Genomic DNA, 19162 nt, shown 5'->3' on the forward strand with positions numbered 1-19162 from the left:
TCTCGGCTCAACCCGTGGCTCGACTCGATTTCCCGGATCCCCCGTAATTAACACTACTCCCTTGCGCGCAACTCAGGCTACGGTCACCAAGCAGAAGAATCGGCAAACGAATTTCGAGTACTCTTCGACACGCCAACTACAAAACGGCTATCCTTTATCTGATCAGCCTTTACTCAATTACCATCGAAATTCGATCGCGAGAATGTTAACAACGCTTACCGCTCCACATCCAGTGGACGAACTCTCCGACTCCCTCGAAACGATTCATCTCTCTCGTCCTCGCAACAGAACCAGTTTTCCCTAACGCAAAACCACCGCAAACGCTATCACGAAACAAATCGACCACCTGGTCCACTCGCCAGAACTAAAGTGAGCTCGGATGGTCGCAACGCCGATGTCGTCGCGCTAATTTTTCGTGACGTCATCACCCCAAGAATACGCAATAATCGATCCGTCATCGATTTCGTCGATCGCGCAACTTGCCGCGCACCTCTCGTCTCTACGCGGCGCAGAACTTAAGGCTAGATCGCGATGTCGTCTCCTGCGCAGCTCTACGTAGTCCTGGGGTTGGGCGGGGTGGTGCTCCCTCGTCGCTAGCTAGTACCTCGCGGGTGCCTTGGTTGGGCGTAAGCGGGGTGAGCGGGGAGGCTGCGGCGCACCGGCCGCCAGCGGGAATCGCGTCCGCCTTGGATTCCCGCGCTGCAGGGATCTGCGTTGCCTCCCCCTCCGCAGCCTCGGTGTCCTTCCCGCGAGATGTCCGTGGTTTCGCCTTGCCTCGAAAGATATTCAGCGTCGGAGTCGGTCGCTGTAGGGTAGCCGGTGCACTCGAAAAAAAAAATAAAAACAAAAATCTGAAATATCTGGGTCGCAATGCTCTATTTCGTCCCTGTCGAAGCTCGGGTGCGTGACTCCAGTTCTGGCGCTCTTTAAGATTATTCCGCGACTCGATTTTCTAGACCCTGATTCCGGGATCTCGCCCAGGGTTCAGGGAGTCTCTTGTAACGGGCAGGCCTAACCGAACTGCCACGTTACAGTATATATAATGTAACGGGCAGTTGTTCAACTTCGCATCAACACCAACAGTGCCCGTGACATATACCAAACATATCAACATCTGACACAGACAGCTGATCGAGACGACCATCGACAGCGAACGTGACCTGTTAGCATCCAAAATACTAAACAAAGACGACGGACGCTGACCAACGCATACCAGGACGACGACCTACAACGGGACACACAAATAGAGAAATGACGTCGACAGGATCATCCAACAACAGCTCCGGAAGATTATAAAACTGGCGCACCACGAAGAGCGGTTACCAGTTGTCCGGCAAAGCGCCGAACTGCGTCAATTTTATAACGAAGCGTTTCTCGTCTAGAGAGCGTTATCGAACTTAGATTCACGAGGATAGGAAAGTAAATTCAAGCATAGAGCTTATTCTAAATTTTAGTAAAGAGATAGAATATTAGAGTCCACGATAGCCCAGGACTTCTAGATGACTATTAAGTTGGGCGGAGTAGTTAACATTTGAGCTGTAGGGAAGTTTAGGAGCAGAACCGATAAATGCTGTTAAAAATGATTCTTTCTTTAATTTTATTTTCATTTTTGTTCACTACGGTTATATTTTTGTAAATCTTTATTTTGTCTACTGACAAAGACAATTGTACCTTGATAAATCGCGATTAAACATATGTTATATTTAAACGTGGGGGTGAGAGTGTACTGAGCGGTGGTTGTTGATGATTAATTGAATAATCAAGCTCCCACGTAACGACAATGAATAAATATTAAAACTAAGAAAAGACCTACCTTTCGATAAGCCGGTAATTTGTAGGATCGTGTTGCTATAGTCCTGTACAGGTCTGTGAGGTTTGTTTAAATTGTTGAGGCAATTTTATAATAATGAAAATGGGAAAAAGGACGTTCAAAATAAATGGTTTAATATGATTTAACTGGTAAAAGATGAGGTATATTCTGTATGATTTGGTGATTGAAATGTCTGATAACAATGAATGGTGATAATGACATAAAAGCCGAAAGTAACAATTTATAAAGCGTTTGAGTTTATATAACGATCCACGTCGACGGACGAATTTATATTCAAATGCAGAGAAGCTGCAGAATCACTAAATTTGACCGTTTGCGGGTTTTGGCAAATTATCTGTTATTCTATTTTAAAGGATATTATTATTTGGTACCAGGAACATCTACTCTGAACGATGGTTATAACTAACTGGTCGTGATTATTCGATATTGTATCTCTCTTTTTAGATTATCTTAAATCAATTATATATCCTGTTGTTAATTCTTGTTGGTTAAATCTTGGAAACAGCAAGTATGATTTAATTGGGGGTAGTGAAGCTAGCCACCAATTCTAGACTTGCTTTTAAATGAATATTACTGAAGTAAATTTTGACTATAAAGGTGAAACAAGAATTCGGTCAATTTCAAAGATTAACACTCGGATTGACTTATCTTTAGGTGAATCGGTCGACGAGATTGAGAGCCGTCGGATCGTGTCGGTCTGCGTCAGTAGAATTTTGGACCAGGGCCTCACCTCAAGTTCGGAAGAGTTGATGAATCGAACGATGTTGAACGTCGGTCACTTAGTCTTTGTGAATTTAGAATGATATCTTACTATCGAAAGCTATAGTTGAAAGTGTCAATTTGCTGATTTTGATATATGTTAAAAATGATTCCAAAGATTATTTATTAAAAACGATAGTGTAGTTATTATTATCAGCACTTAAAGTTACCTGATTCGGTTGAATCAGGGCCGAACTCGATTTAATTACGGAAAATGGAATGGCATAAAAATGTCTATTCTCGAAATGATGAGATTTAGTAAAGCACAGAAAAGATGGAAACGTAGAAGATAGTGAGTCTCTTGCAGCTAACAGAATAACTGAATGCTCGAATTTGACGAATTAGCGCGAGACTTTAGGCAGGTCACAACTAAGATTTTCCGAACGCTACTATTGCTCGAGAAGGGCTGATAAGGGTTGACGTCCACGCACCTCGCGACTTGACAGACGAAAGACGCGGCTTCTTGGGCCCGAGGGTCCAAGGAACTGCAGTTGTAATAAGTTACAACGGTAATTAGCCAATGAGGTGCGAGGGCGACCTCCTGGCGCCCAAATCCACATGATCAGCGTTACTTCACGCTCTTCGACGGTGTTCCGACAATTCTCAATCTCGTCGGTGACACATTGAAAATATAAACAAAAGATATTTACATGCAATGTTCACACATTCATTCATACATCCTAATAAGTAATCTAATTTGGTGGTTCCAAAGGTAGTGGTTTATCCTAGTTATTGGTTATAGTTTTAACGTAAAAAGAGGGATATTTCCAGACTGAGCGCTACTGATGCTAATTCAGCAGTCCCTTATCTCCGTTCTTGGTACCAGTTAAATAGAAGGAAGTCAAACCTTATACTAGGGATCATTGTTGGTCTCTACGTGACTTTTGCCGGGAGGGGTGGAACTCGCTGTTATTAGAATATGAGATTTTGATGAAATAATATCTGTGCATTGAAGAAATTAAAGAAATGAAATGAAATGGAATTTTGAAAAAAGTACGCCAAGGCGGTACGTCGGGGCGTAACACCATCTTGATGATGGTCTCACAAATTGATAATTGATGAAGCCCTTGAAATGTTCAATACATCAACTTCAACTCGATATATATCAGAACTTACCAGTCAGATCTCTTCAAAATTTCGGAAATCGCTATTTTCATACGACTACTTGCGCTTGTGTGAATTCTAATGTAAAATAATTCGTGGCTCGAGAGCTATTTGGTGCGGTGATGTCATTGACAAATTCTCAGATGGACATTGATCATTTGTACAGCTTGCGAAAACCAATCTACGGTTACTTGATGGCGAACCTTGATGTCTATGCATATAAGTATTGTGGCAATGAATAAAACGTTCGAAAATAACAACAATAAAACTAAATTGAACGCTGTCTGTTTATTTTGCTATCTATCTTGACGATTATTATTCAAAAATACAAAAAGATCCATAAAAATGAGAAACATTAATTCCAAGAATATCGACAGAAGTACATTTACCTGGCACTGTATAATACAGTCTACTATGGAAGATACAGTGTTCAGTACGCAAATTCATGATCCTACCAAAAATATAATAGTTCAACCAATACACGTTCTAAATATACGAATTTATTGCATTAAACGCTAAGTAGACACTCAAGAATAAGTAAGATAATAATATGTTTGCTTTGAATGCCCTGAATTGTGTTGAAGTTTAACATGAATATTTTTTTATTAGCCTAATAGTCTGATGTATCAATTACACACAGCTATACGATTTATAAAAATAAAACGAAAATAATGTCTGTCATCATTAATGACGAGGGTGATAAACATTATATATGCCTGTTAGATTGGTCCCTATTTGGGAGTCGGAAAAATTTTTCATTGGGACATCCCCCAGATCTATTCCAGATCATTGGAAAAAATCTGAGTAAAGTTTCAAGCCCGTACGTCAACTGAAAGACGTGCCGATGACGTCTGAAAATTTTAAAAGTAAATACATGTAGTTTTTATAACCAGTTATTTCGTTTTGTATGACTGGTATAAATTGAGAGACCGATTTGAAACTTGGCAGAGTTGCTGCTTATAATAGAAACAAAACCGTGAGAAATTCAAAATTTTATCATCATTTTATAATATATCTCTTTTTATATAAAAGCTTAATGGTATCACCTTTATTAGGCTTATAGATAAGGGAACAATAATTATAAAATTTTGAAATTTTCAGGGTTTGTTTCTACTATTATAAACAATAACTCTGCCAAGTTTCGAATCGGTCCCTCAATTCATACGTCATACAAAACGAAACAACTGGTTATAAACACTACATGTATTTTACATTTAATACTCACAGAGCTTAGCGGCACGTGTTCCAGTTGACGTACGGGTTTCAAACTTTACTCAGGTTTTATTCTAATGATCTGGATTTTTTTATGATTTGGTATAGATCTGGGAAGCGTCCCAATGAAAATTTTTCCGATCCTCAAATAAGAACCACCCCAATGCCTATATATAACATATAAAACGTTTAACTATATGCATACGGTCTTAAAGGTAGAGATAATACTTATACGTATAAAAATCAAGTAAATTGAAAACAAACTTCAGGGTCAAGAAATGTTGATTAATAAAAGTATTAAAATGAAATCCAAATGTTAAAATATGAAGTATTGGTGGTATTCATAGAAGTATATTATACTACATTCAAAATCGTTGAACTTAACGAACAAAATGATATAACCAATAGATAAGTATTATTACTTAAAAAATGCGTTATTGCTATTGATAAAAAGAAAAACAGAAAGAAACAGGTATATTGTCTGTATTTACCAGAACTTCAAGTAGCAGTTAAAAAGAATTCAAAATGCATTAGCATCCTGACATATCCTAATATATTTTAAGATTATGACTTAAAAATTAAACACTCGACTGATTTAAATTAGGTGCAAAGCAATATTACAAATTTTATGCATAAAGAATATTGACTAAGAAATCAGCGTTAAATGATTACCAAATTTAGATATTTTGTAATGAAGTGTTATTATATTGGCTACATATAATATGATAGAATTTATATTAATAAACAATAAATGCACTTAATTTGTTCTGTGGGTGGCCGTTTTTTCCAAATTATTATTATTATTATCATTTTTTTTTTTTGTATGGAGTATTCCATATCACAGTTAAAGCTACTTTTTTACGATATGGTTATTAGCTTCTGTGATAACTAACCACATGTAGAATACGTAACCGGTAGCGTGCGTTACTTCAAGACATCTTGCCGAGCTTTAAAGTACTTTTTCGTCGATCTCTACTTCTCTTCGAGATTGGAAATATGGTTTCACTTTAAATTTAGTCGCGTTTGTGACAGCAATAATTTTGAAAAGAAAATATCTTCATTTCCTTACCATATCTTCTTCGTTTGTAAGCTAACTGTGTCTTAGTTTCAATCGAACTTTTCAAATACTTTGGAAAGTCCCAAAAAGAAAATCAGAAAATTAGATTCCTACAGAAGTCAGTACGATTACTATATTATAAGATTGAGAATTTTGAAATAAAAAAAAATGCTCCAGATATAACAATATAAATTTCTATTTCTTTAACAGTACTTAATATGAGAATCTCCCAACTAATGTTAATTTTTTACAAACAATATACTTATTCAGTAATGAAAACTGTTGGAATCCTCCAGGGATTTTTTAATCATATACAGTCGGTGACTGATATTCTTTTGCTTAAAAAGGAATGTTTATTATTTATTAAACACTAGAAAAGATTAGTAACCGAAATTTCAGCCTTTTTTCAGATGGTATTTACTCACTCATAAACCATCAGAACTTTCCAGAACTTGTAAAAAAAAAACCCAAAACTGTCAATTTGATACTCACTTTGACTACCTCAAAGTATCTAACGCTCTCAACATTTTTCGTCGACAAGTTCTGGTAATACACTGTGATTATACGTGAACATTTTTTCAATAAACTGTAATTTTATCAAGTCTAACAAACGTTTCATACCAATTAAGTGTCTTAATAACGAAAAATTTCGTATTAATATATTTGAGCATTGAATCTTGGGTTTTAATACTAGGCATTAACACAACTTATAAAACCTATCTGAGATATCGAATGAAAAATTATTCATCTGAAGAACGAAAAAAATGATTTTCTGTAAGATATGAGAAACATGCTTGCATGTTTCTGTTATTTGTACATTAAGCAAAACTTTTTCTTGTGCTCGATTTGTACTTTAGGTTACACCTTTGCTCTTTGGGTTTCATTATCACATTGAAAGTTGAAAGGTACTTATGACAGAACGATACTTAATCTCATCTTAAAAGGTACTAATTTATGCAGTGGAATCTGACGTACGTAAGAAACACAGAGGACAATTAAAGTACAGTTGTAAACCCACGTTAACGATTATTGGGATCCAACACTAACCTTTACGGTTGCGTGTGAGGTGTTAGCCGTGAACGTTTAAGAAGAAGAATCTTCACAACCTGAAAAATACACAACAAAGTTGGTTTCAGTTATTTTTCCATGTATTCAACTGTTCATCACAAATTCATATTTTGTGTGATGATAGGGTTGTTCAAAACTACTGATATATGACATAAAAGAGCATCACTCTGCAACTTCAAAGAGGTGAGTTTCCAATGATTAAATTGCCATAAAAGTGAATATTCCTATCAATCATAACTTTCGGGAATATTCGTTGATTACCTACTGCGAATTTCACATAAGAATACCAAGTTAGTTACATTCATTGTAACCTCGACTAGCTTACATTGTAGAAAATTGTTGAATATGAACAGAATTCAAGTCAGCCAAATTTATAAGTTGAAGCTGGAGAAATAAATGTAGCAGGGTACTAATTTATGCTCTAAAATTTATATTATCAATTTTATAAATGTAAGGTCAATCGCCAAACTTTTATTAATGAGTTACGATATTGGAAGTATGCAAGCAAACTGATTTTTATAGCCTTTAAAACTAAAACTGGTTGTGACGATTGGACATAACTTTGATTGCGTAACAAGAATCTCACCATTCACTAATTATGGTTACGTAGACCTGTAATACAATAATTCTGTACCTTCGCATTCATTCAAGTGTCGTGTGTACTCTTTTTTCCTAGTAAATTTTCGGTTACAAGAGCTGCAGTGGAATTCTTGAATCAAATGGTAGTCGTTTATGTGGCGCATCAGAAATTTTTTCTCAGAGAAATGTTCTTTGCATTGCCTGCAGGTCAAACTAATTTAAAGAATGATTAGTACAATTTTTCTAGATATTTAATGAGGTTTAAATTTGTAACGTTGTTGTAACGAAACATTGTGAAAAATTCATTACTTTTTCATTTTTACATTAACTTCAAAGGAACTAAGATTTCAAAACATGAATATGTCTTGTTTTACTATAGTTTACTGAATTTTAAATAACTTCAAAGTCGCGAAAAACATTTTTCATCGGCATAAATCGTTACTAACTTGAACATGATATTTACCTAATAACATTCTAATGACATAGTGGATACAAATTTCAATATATCAACATAAAACGCATAATGTCAGAGATTTAATATTTTCAGTGTATGTACGTACCTATAATCTTCATGCAATTTGAAATGTTTCGCAATGGCTGCAGACATAACATATTCCTTTGAGCACTTGTCACAAACGTATTTTTTGTTTTTGTAAATGAACTGGGAAGGCCGATAACGATGAATATCTTTCACATGGTTATCCAAGGTCACATCTGATCTGTAAGTTACAGGATTTACAAAATAAATTTAGGTCTTCAAACTGCTGTAGATGGAACAAATTTGCTTGTTTCTAACCAGTGCTCTTCACTTACTTGTATGTTTTATCGCAGTAGGGGCAAGGCATTCGTGCAGTGTCATGTATTTGCTTATTACTTTTCCTTTTAGAATTATTCCGCGCAGCTAGTAAACAATTGGTAAGTACAAGAGATCAATATTAAATGCTCAGAACACCAAATGTCTGATACAAATAGTGAATGAATGATCATTATGTGACAGAAATTTACAACTTTCGACAATTATTCCTCGAAACTCTCGTTTCTTACGTTTGCTTTCAACAAGTTAAGACACAATTGCTGAATCCAAGTTTTATGGTTTTGTTTTTCTTATTGTCAATTTGGGATGCACGTTGTTGATGTAAAACCAGTTAAGCTATTTCTATCCTCAAAGCATGATTACCGTTAAGAGGATCATCGAGTGGATGAAAAGCTTTTTAGTGTTTGGAGGTTTCAGTAATAAGCCTGTTTACTAACGAGGAAATATTATTGGAACTCAACGAATTTTTCACTCAACATATTTTCAGTTGTTTCGACACCGATCCCAAAGTGATAACTATGTAGGTCGAATAGTTTGCAAACTTTTAAGGACTTATAAAAATTGTAATGATAAATTAAAGTTATAATTGTAAAGTATTTTTACACAAAGGTAGCTTCTTTAGTTATTAGTACTTATGAGTTAACATTAATGATAATTCTTTGATGTTAGGGAACGCATATCTTGTCCCGCCACAAGTATTCACATCATACTCATTATACAAGACGTGGTGCGATTTTTCCAGATTTTTCAACATCATCCAAAAATTAAAAAAACAAATAGTAAGTGGTGAGGATGCTAAATGAATCATACTTCGGAACCAATAAATAAACCATTTTTGATAGGATTTTAAAAGCATTGTATTTTCAACTCCAGCTTTATCCATTCCTACTTTATTTTATTTTAGTTTATTTTTAAACGTGATCAAAGATCCAATGTGATATAAAGAAAAAAATACAGGTAGTTGTATTTGATAGCGCTACCATTTACTAGAATCACAACAAAATTGAGGATGCTAATAGTACGAGGCGACATGAAAAGCATGAAACAGGAAGACGTACCTGAAGTTTCAGTTGGTCAAATTTGATTGAAGAGTTCCAGTGATGAACAAAAACATCAATCAGCAGTAATTACACCAGTTCATACTTTCAAACTACCCACATTTCATTCACTCTAAACAAATTTATTATGGAATCTCATTACCACCAGCAAGCTGAGTTTTCGATAACCTGATTAAACTTGATCGAGATGGGACTTCAAGTCCATGAAGCACAAATACTTGTAGCGTGAATTGTAGCTAACAAAAATATGCATTCCATGATTTTGATATCAGTATCAAGCATATTTTCCAAACGTCGGGAGCAAATTTTGTTTTATTACACATGTAAAGTTGTACCACATTTAGTCAATTGAATTTTTCTGTCCTGTTCTGTCTGTTTCTGTCAAGAACCAATTAATGATTGAGTAGTACATGTCCCTAAATTACACCTACCCACACCACACGCAATTCTAGTTTTTAATTGAAAAATTACGTACAGTTTTTCAGTTGCCCTCTTTACAACGTCTAAAATTGAAATTGCTGTCAGCAAGAACAAAATGAAAATACATTGGACATTCCATTATAATCTGCGAATATTATTAATCCAGTCAAATTGGCAAAAATAGAAAAATTAACCTGTGAAAAGCTATAAATTGGTGGAGATCTTTATTTCGGCATACTTTAAGATAGTCAGACGTGACGTCTACCTCCAAGCCTCAATCCGCTATCTTGAAGAAAGGGTGCTCCAATTTAATTTTTCCATATCTTGATAATCGTGCATTCGATCGCGATTGAGGTTATTATAAAAATTAAATCTGATGAAATTCTCTATAAAAATGCTGAAACTCATTTTATTCATATCTTCAATAGTATGTTTGTAATAGATCGGTAAACACAGAACCAATTTTTACATATACGCTGTGCTTTTAAATGACGTTTTTCAATTAATTTTTTTAACCCTTTGCACCTGTCCTGCCGGGCTGTCCAGTACTGGTGGCCAGGCAGAATCCAGAATCAATTATCAGCGATGGTAAGAGAGTGTGATAAGATGGAAAATTTTGTTTACGAAATGACGTAACCAAAGTGGCCACCAACTCTTAAACTATAGCAGGCCTAAGGCTGCCTTGACCCTCAAGTCCTTCGTTCCCCCTCAAGTTCTGTCGCTACGCAGCAGGCCCAGGTATAACCAGGGACTATTATGATACACTATTTCGTAGACATTATTATCACATTCACTATGAAGAATTTCAAAATGTTGCCAATAGTTTTTTGTTGATATTTTGAGCGCATAGAAGCATAGATTCAAGAGCACAGCGTATAGGTAAAAATTGTTTCTGTGTTTACCGATGTATCACAGAGATACTATTGATGATATGAATAAAATGAATTGTACCTTTTTTATAAAGAATTTAATGTGCTTTACTTTTTATAATGACCTTAATCGCGATTGGATCAGCGATTAACAATATGATGAAAAAACTGGACTGGTCCACCTTTTTTTCAATCGAACGATCGAGCCTTGAAGGTAGAGGTCAGGATTTTTACTATATTCAAAAGCTTACCAATAAGAAGGTCTCCGCCAGTTTATAACTTTTCACAGATTAATCCATCTATTTACCTCATTTTTATCTAATTTGACTGGACTATATAGTCGAAAAGTATTATTAAAGATGCATGATATGATTCAAACCAAGTATACATAGGTTGTGCTTTACTTCAAGCGGTAAAATAGCACCATATTACAGTACAGACAAAAAGGTACTACTGAATGAATTATTTTACATGAAGGCAAACATAAAATGATACTTTAAAAATGTACAGGCAAACAGAAAATATATTAGCCACCAACCTCGTAAGTATTGCAAAAACCAGCTCCTGCTATAACTATAACGATACCTAATCTTTCCCACTATACCAACATAAAATTTAATTGAAAATTGACAATTTTTAAATTATATCGGAAGGAGAATTTATTATAAGACGCTAATTATAAATACAACAGTTACCTTGACTTGGCTTTTCCAAATTTGTCACAAGCTCGTGTGTAGATCTAAGCTTCTCTAAAGAAGATACTTTACATGAAATTCTGAAATACATGGTGACGGTTAATTCAAATTCTGAAACTAGGATTAAAAGTCAACCAGAAATCGTGAGTACCTGAAGTTTCAATCAATCCAGCTTGGATGGACACTCAAGTTGTCACTACTCTTGTGTTCCGGTAATGAATTCTTAATGATAGAATGAATCTTGGTGATTCAGCTTGAAGGTAAATTTTCTATTGACCAATACTCACTTTTTATTGAAACTTCGTATTAGGTTTTGTAGCGAGCTCATTGATCAAAACTTTCAGTATACATACATGGTCTGTCCGGAAAGTAATCGCACTGAATTTTTCCCGCCTTGACAAAGCGACGGAGGGAGACCTTTTTGCATAGGTCAGGTTGTGGGGAGTCTTTGTTAAGCAGCGCACCCATTCCCAATCGCCGTCGAGCTTTTCCGGAGTATGGGCCGATTTTAAAGTGAACCCCAGTCAAGGTGCCTCATCACACTTCACGATGAACCGTTTACTTGAGCAACATTACGTGATAAAGTTTTGTTTCGAACTCGGTACAACCGTAAGTGACACCCATGAAATGATCAACAGTCCCCAGCCACCCTACAGCCCAGATGTAGTCCCCCCAGACTTCTTTCTCTTCCCCCAAGTCAAACAGGTTCCGAAAGGACGGCACCACGGTTCGGTCCAGGCCATTTAAGAGGCCGGGACGAGTCAGCTTGCCTGCGGTTCACTTAAAAGTCGACCTACACTCCGGAAAGACTCGAAGGCAATTGGGGATAGGTGCGCTGCTTAGCTAAGACTAACCACAACCCGACCCACGCGGAAAGGTCCCCCTCCGTCGTTCTGTCTGGGCGGGAAAAATTCAGCAGACTACTTTCCGGACAGACCCTGTAACCCTCAATTCTTTCAGGATTGATTAATTTATGTAAGCTGACAGTCAAATAAAAACGTTTGACAGTATAGCATGATCCCATGGGAACATGAGCATATTAAGGGCTTCCATACAAGTTGAATTTTAATAAAATCGATTTTTTTATATATCTTGAAAGTATATAGTTTTAAGAATATTGTACATAAATCATATTAAAGCATTCTAGAAACTGTAAGAATTATGGAGGTTTCACTGAAGCAAGACAAAGTAACCCGAACATGTTTTCATTGTTAATGATAATTTCTCATTAAGATAAAACTTCTTCGTCTCTTGCATTTCTTTCATGAAACATTTTGTTTTGGATTTATCTGTATCTAAAAATATCATTAAACAATCAATAATACTGTTCACCTTTTCCCAATCTGTAAACGCGTCTTTCTCAAAACACCATTTTCATAACCAGTATACATGATATCTCTAGAACTGATCGACGTATCTTCTTCACATTTGTAAACGATATTTTTGGATGCTTTGTTCAGTTAGCTAAGATCAGTCTTAGAAAAAAATTCATACAAATGTTTAAAAAATAAATTTTAAGTCTCAAAATACAGACGAATTATTGACCTGACACTTCAAACAACTGCCATTCAACGATTTTTTTTTTTGGCTTGTAGCTAACCATATTTTATATTACTAGTTAAGAATAAAGCAATTCTTTCCCAAAAAAAGAAATCTCAAAATATGCTCTTTTATGCCCATCTACTTGTATGTAAGCCCTTAACATTACTAAATATAAATCAAATTCATATTGTGTTAAAAAACATGTGATTTTGATACATGAAAATTATACCTACGATTGGCCTTCAAGTAGATCCTGGTGATTAAGGGACTCATTTGAACTGGGTATGAAGTGTCGATAGGTTACATTTAATTCCTTAGTGAAGTTGAAGTGTGATGCGTTTTTGCCGGTTTGATAGCCAGAAATTTTGCTGTAGAACCTTTTTGTGGAATGGAAGCTGCTAACGTCTGAATGGTTCTTCAGTGGCAATCGATGGATGTCATCAGAATTTTTCCCACTTTTAAAAGGCTGTGCATTTTTATAAGACATTTCTGAAATGCTTCTATGTGATATCAATGGCAACAAATCCATGCAATTGTGTGGACCATGTGCTAAGCTTTCCAAATTCGATGTACTCAATTTTTTTAGATTTCTTTTCCTAATCATCCATAGTGGTGAGCATCGACTACACGATTGCATAGTATCAGTATCAATGACTTTGGCATCGCAGGTTGATGGATGCTCGCTTCTTCTTCTTGACAGTATATTTAGTAATAGAGAATCAGTATAATTCAGATGTCCGGTATCTAGGCAAGATGTAAGCATTTCACTTTGAACCACATTTTGTAACATAGAGTCTTCATTTTCTATTGCATTTACACATGTAGACTTGACATTGTAACCAGCTGTTTTAGTATTTGTTGCTTTTATTTGAACAGGTTTCTCAAACTCAGTATCATTGATCCAAGAATTATGGTAGTTAGATATTAAAATACTGTTTGCATGAAACTCTCTTTCAAGATCCAAACTTAGATCATTGTGAAGATCACTAAATGTACAAGACTGTAGTGGAACATCCGAGACGGACTGTAAAGAATTGAGAAACGCATCGCCTAGTTGCATAGGTGGTGAATCTTCAATGTTACCGTTTTCAATTTCCAATCCATTCATGTCACACTCTTCATCACTAAGAAATTGGCCCTTAAAATCAAGCAATGCATTAAAATCTTTGTGGGTTTGTTCCTCCAGTAAATCAGTGTTCAGTTTCTTGTCTGCCGAGCAATTCCCACTTTTGAAGAGTTCACAATTTGTATCGAAATCGAGCGAAACGCAATTATTATTGTCACTGCTATAATTAGCATTTAGGTGGCACTTTTCAGCATTAGAATTGGAATCCAATAGCTGTTTCATTCTGTCGTCATTAGATTGCAGGCTGTCTAAAGACTGTTCATTAAATTCGTCACTGAAAACGTTATCAGGAACCTTGTTACTAACAACCAGGGAAATTGCAGAGCTATTGAGCTCATCAGTTATTGGTAAAGCAGCATTCGAAGTCTTGGTATAATTGACTTCACCAATTTCAGGCTCAGAATCAATGTATGTCGAAAATGTTGGCTTTTCAAGACCTTGTTGAAATTCTTGAAAATCATCATCAAATTCAAAATCCCAATCACAATCGAAAGTGTTAGAATAACTATCATCCAAGTTATCAGAGTGTATAATTTTTGTAAATGTATTAATTGGCATCTCAAGCTCATTGTTATAACAGTGTGTAATTTTACGACTGCTGTCCAGCTCCTGCGTTGATTTATTATATCTATTTTCAAATTCTCTGCAGTGCCTAACAATATCATTACCGTTTACATCGTATTTTATTATATTTGTACTTGGTTGTACAATGGCTGACGATTCTAATAGCAGACTATTTACGTCAGAACTCAGTAATTTATCCATTTCATCAATATCGAAATGAAGATCTTCGGAAGCAATGTAATTTTTATAATCTGGTTCTTTGAACTCTTCAAATATTTTCTCAACCGATTGATCAATACGGGTACTTGCACCATCACTGTCATTAGACAAATTCCCAGTCTTACATAGTACTTCCAGATTAGCTGTATGTAGCTCGTCGCAGTAGATAGAGTCCGGCATTAGTTCTTCTGTAATTGCTAAATAGCCTTTTTTTGGTTTGGAAAATTCGCTCTCCACATCCTGCTCTGATATGTTTTTTGGATTTACATCAGAAGCTGTTGAGTTACTATCTTCAGTTAAATTCCGATTATCACGGAATTTTGGCAAAGATAGATTAATTTTTTTTTTTTTTGCAAACGTTTGGTTTATCTTTGATTGGTGACGTTTCAAATTTAACGGCCTCAGGACCTGCTTCCTCTTTCTTTTTTTCATTACTTGATCTTCACTATGTTCACTAGCTTCATTACATTTCATAACGCTCGCATTATCAGACTCAGTTGGGTCAGTAATACTGCTGAAAGTGCCGTCAATAATTTTTGTACTTTTCAAAATATTAGGAATGAATCTACTATGTTTGTTCAGAGTTAATTGTAGAGTCCTACACTTCGAGTCGTTCGTATTCATCTTGACTGATTTATTGAAAAAAATGTCTAATCTTTGCTGCTCGTGTAACATGTTCGTACATTTGTGGAGGAATTGTGATTCGGTAAACAGACCCTTGTCAAGTGCAAAACTGCGCTCTATACTTGGCAATCTTTTGTTACTTCTAGAAATTTGAGTTATTTTCGGTAAGGATAAGTCGGCTATGTTTGACTCATCCAAATTACCCACATCCTTGAGTACAATACTACGAACACCTTCGCTAACTGGCTCACAAATGTTCTTTTTCATTTTGAGTAATTTTCTACCAGATACTTTTGCATCTCGATTTTTATCAATAGGACTAATAACTGCGCTCATGTGGGAATGTCCAGGATTTTTTTTTAAGGTTAATAAAATATGCTTTGGAGAAAAAGTTTTCTTAGCTTTGTCATTTACCGCTGAGGTATTCATTATTGGACCCAATAGTTCTTCCCACAGAGTTGAAATTAAAACAAACAAGTAAAACCGACAATAACAAATGCTTCTCAATTTCTTCTTCTTTGTTTACTGCTTTCGTATTCTAATGACGGCTCTCGTTTAATTTCTTTCCATCCTATTGCCTTCAGATAGTTGAAATTGCATTTTTTCCAAGGCAACAAATTACTACGCACAATGTTCTCCATACTCAAAAATTATGGATCATCCGCCTGTAAATTCATATTTTATGTAACTATTGAATCCGAGGTGTAAAAGCATATCAGTGATTACACAAAAATATTGCACCCCTGGACCAGACAAAATTGAATTTAATAATATTAACGCAATGAAACATTGAAAAGGAATCACTATTTTGCAAGTCACGAATATGAAGCTGATGCTAGCAGCCAAATGCACAAAAATTATCATCGTTATCATCAATTGTAAGAGGCATTCTCCGTCAGTTTAGCCATTATTTTTCAGATCAGGTCATGTATGGGCTCATAATTGGCAAAATTTTATTATTACCTAAAAGTATGTTTCTATGAATCTTTTTAGATTTTTGAATCCTTCAGGAATATGAAATTGTTTTTATCATGCCTTTAGCTTCAATCGGGTAAATATGGGAAAAGTTTTTAATACAGTACAAATTTTATTCTACACTGAACTATGTAACACAATAAATCTCATATTTTTATCCTTATCACAAAGGCTCTTTAAGTGAAAATCTTGAAATCTCCTTTCATTTGTGTCACCTACCTTTCCGAAATCACTTTAATAATAACATACAATTAGAATTCCAACTAATCTATGATTCTGTATAAAATTAGCGATTTCATGTGGAAACCTAAGGAGAAAAAAATTATATGCATTAAATAGCCCATAGGCATTGTACCGATTTTTCTGTCGTTTTTCAAACATCCCTGTAGATTTTACAACATCAATAATGATATCAGAGGTAACCAATTCAGGCTAAGAAAAATTATTTAAATTTTTTGGCTCAAAACAACTTTTACAAGCAGGATAAAAATATAAGATTTATTACATTACATAGTTCAGTGAAAAACAACATTTTTTGAAACAACAATTTTTTTACCAGATCTACTTGATCCAAATTGTATGTTTTATAAAAGAAAAATTAATCTCTTAAAAGACTTGATTGAAAATTGTAAAATAATTCGGAGAGACTACTTTCAAGTACTAATAAAATGTGGTAAATTATTAGCGATATCTGAAAGGGTCCATGAAAAAAAAGTGGGCAGACTGATAGAGAATACCCTATAAATAGGATGAATAAGTAAAGTTTAATGCCTACTATACTGTGAGACTATTAGTTTCCCAATAAATTTTACAAAATCTTGATTACTGAGCTTGGACTGTCTTATTTTCATCAAAATAACAAGTTTAGATGCTAGCCCTGGCTGTCAGCTTCAGCTTTATCTTTGGAATGACTTTGAGGGGTTAAACGTGCCAATTTTTTTTTCTTTTTTTTGTATGATTGCTTATTTTTCAGCCACGTTCATCGTTTTCCTGATATTTCAAACATGTTTTTCAGTTATGATTTGGTCCGTTGACACTCTGGTAACCAATCATGTTGAAGTTTGTAACGTTATTGGAACAATTTATGCTAAAGAAAAATCTCTATTTTACGACTTTAGAATTGTTTGAAACTTAGTAAACCATAATAAAACAAAACATATTAATACTTTGATATCTTAATTCCTCCAAAGTCATTGCAAAAAAAAATAAAGTAGTGAATTTTTTCCCAATGTTTCGTTACGATAACATTACAAACTTCAACCTTGTGGTAACTAGGATAAATAGCATAAATATGGAATTATTAAAAAACAAACTGTGTCGTGAATTCAAATTAAAAATAACTCAACAAAATATGGATAATAAGAATTCAGTTACTCTAATTATATTGAAGATTGAGGGTATAGCAAAAAAGAAGGTAAATAATATCTTTTCATATACAGCTAAATTTTAAGCGAATTTTTTGCCATACCGTAAAATTTTAATGATGCAGTGAATATTTTATTTTCGGCTAGGTATGCGTGTATATTATATTCCGCGAACGTTACAAATTTCACCTCGTTAAAAAAATGATTTCGAGATAGGCAGACTTGCTAATATTAAACAATATTGAGGGTTGGGTTTTTTCTCATAAAACATTTTGATAACGCAGTGGTAACACGTGCTTTCGAATTTGTCAAAGCAATTCAATTACATATCACCTGATGATAAGCACCGATTGGGTTGACAGTACAATAGGTTATAGGTATAATTTGTGGTGAAATATGAGACATGTACAGAGTGTAAGATAATTAGAGCGGCGAAGAAGTTCGTTACGTAATAAAATAGGATATAACGTAGATAGAAGCTTATACACTGATATACTAAAAAGATAGGTAAATACTCACAAAAATCGCCAATCGAATGTTCGAATGAACGGGCAGCGATTGGTAAAAATGCGATGAATTATTTGAGGTCTGCATTGTTCTTGAAATAATATACTTAGGGATGAATCACTACGTCGTGAAATAAACTATGGCAATTTTATCTTCGGATAAATATTCATTTCACTCGTGTAAAATGACGAGTTAAATCGGCTGACGTAAAGCAAACACCATGCCTAACGCCGATGTTGAACGATGGGTGCAAACTCGCGAAGACTCGCCGACGAACTTACCAGTACGAGACTGTTGACCGTGCTCTTGTCTCTGCAGATCGTAGCGTATTCGTAGGATGTATGTGTGCATGCAGCTCAAGCACGAGAGACGGGGTGTCAAGTAACAAAACAACCGACAGTGGGATACGTGTAACCTGCGTCTTTGGTATACACCTCGAGTGGACCGACTTTTTTTCTCTCACAATCAGACACTTGATCGAAAATAGTTTCTCTCTAACGAATTCTCTGTGCTTGCAGCACGTTTGGCTAGCGTCGAAGGATACATGTGTCGTATAATTTACTTATGTATACGTAATCTGACATATTTTTATAGAAAGATCGCAAAATCATAACGTTAATTTGAGGTACAAGTTCGATATACATGTAGTTAAAGAAGTAACGCAGGAAATAGAATTGATGGACAGAAAAATACCAAACTTGGCAGAATGTTCGATTATAATGCAAAAGGAACTCATACAAATTTTTACGATCCGAGGTGGGTTTTTACGCAAGAT

At 35.1% G+C, this 19162-nt stretch overlaps 1 protein-coding gene across 3 annotated transcripts; it reads right to left on the reverse strand.

Annotated features, from left to right (window-relative positions):
- Positions 1 to 3833: 3833 nt before the first annotated feature.
- Positions 3834 to 18840, reverse strand: LOC124177087. 3 transcript variants are annotated; one of them, XM_046559136.1, is made up of 8 exons: positions 18400 to 18836; positions 13242 to 16206; positions 11467 to 11546; positions 11310 to 11369; positions 8424 to 8511; positions 8171 to 8329; positions 7666 to 7823; positions 3834 to 7069 (listed from the first exon to the last, which is right to left on the reverse strand). In XM_046559136.1, the coding sequence occupies exons 2-8, from the start codon at positions 15968 to 15970 to the stop codon at positions 7047 to 7049; spliced, it is 3297 nt and encodes a 1098-aa protein (XP_046415092.1). In that variant the 5' UTR covers positions 15971 to 16206; positions 18400 to 18836; the 3' UTR covers positions 3834 to 7046. The 3 variants fall into 3 exon arrangements, 2 of the variants coding, with proteins under 2 accessions (XP_046415092.1, XP_046415176.1); XM_046559220.1 differs by lacking the exon at positions 11310 to 11369 and having other exon boundaries at positions 18400 to 18834; XR_006869547.1 differs by lacking the exons at positions 3834 to 7069; positions 7666 to 7823; positions 8171 to 8329; positions 11310 to 11369 and having other exon boundaries at positions 8493 to 8511; positions 13238 to 16206; positions 18400 to 18840.
- Positions 18841 to 19162: the final 322 nt, after the last annotated feature.

The sequence above is a fragment of the Neodiprion fabricii genome, chromosome 1 (assembly GCF_021155785.1).
Source record: "Neodiprion fabricii isolate iyNeoFabr1 chromosome 1, iyNeoFabr1.1, whole genome shotgun sequence".
Lineage (NCBI taxonomy): Eukaryota > Metazoa > Arthropoda > Insecta > Hymenoptera > Diprionidae > Neodiprion > Neodiprion fabricii.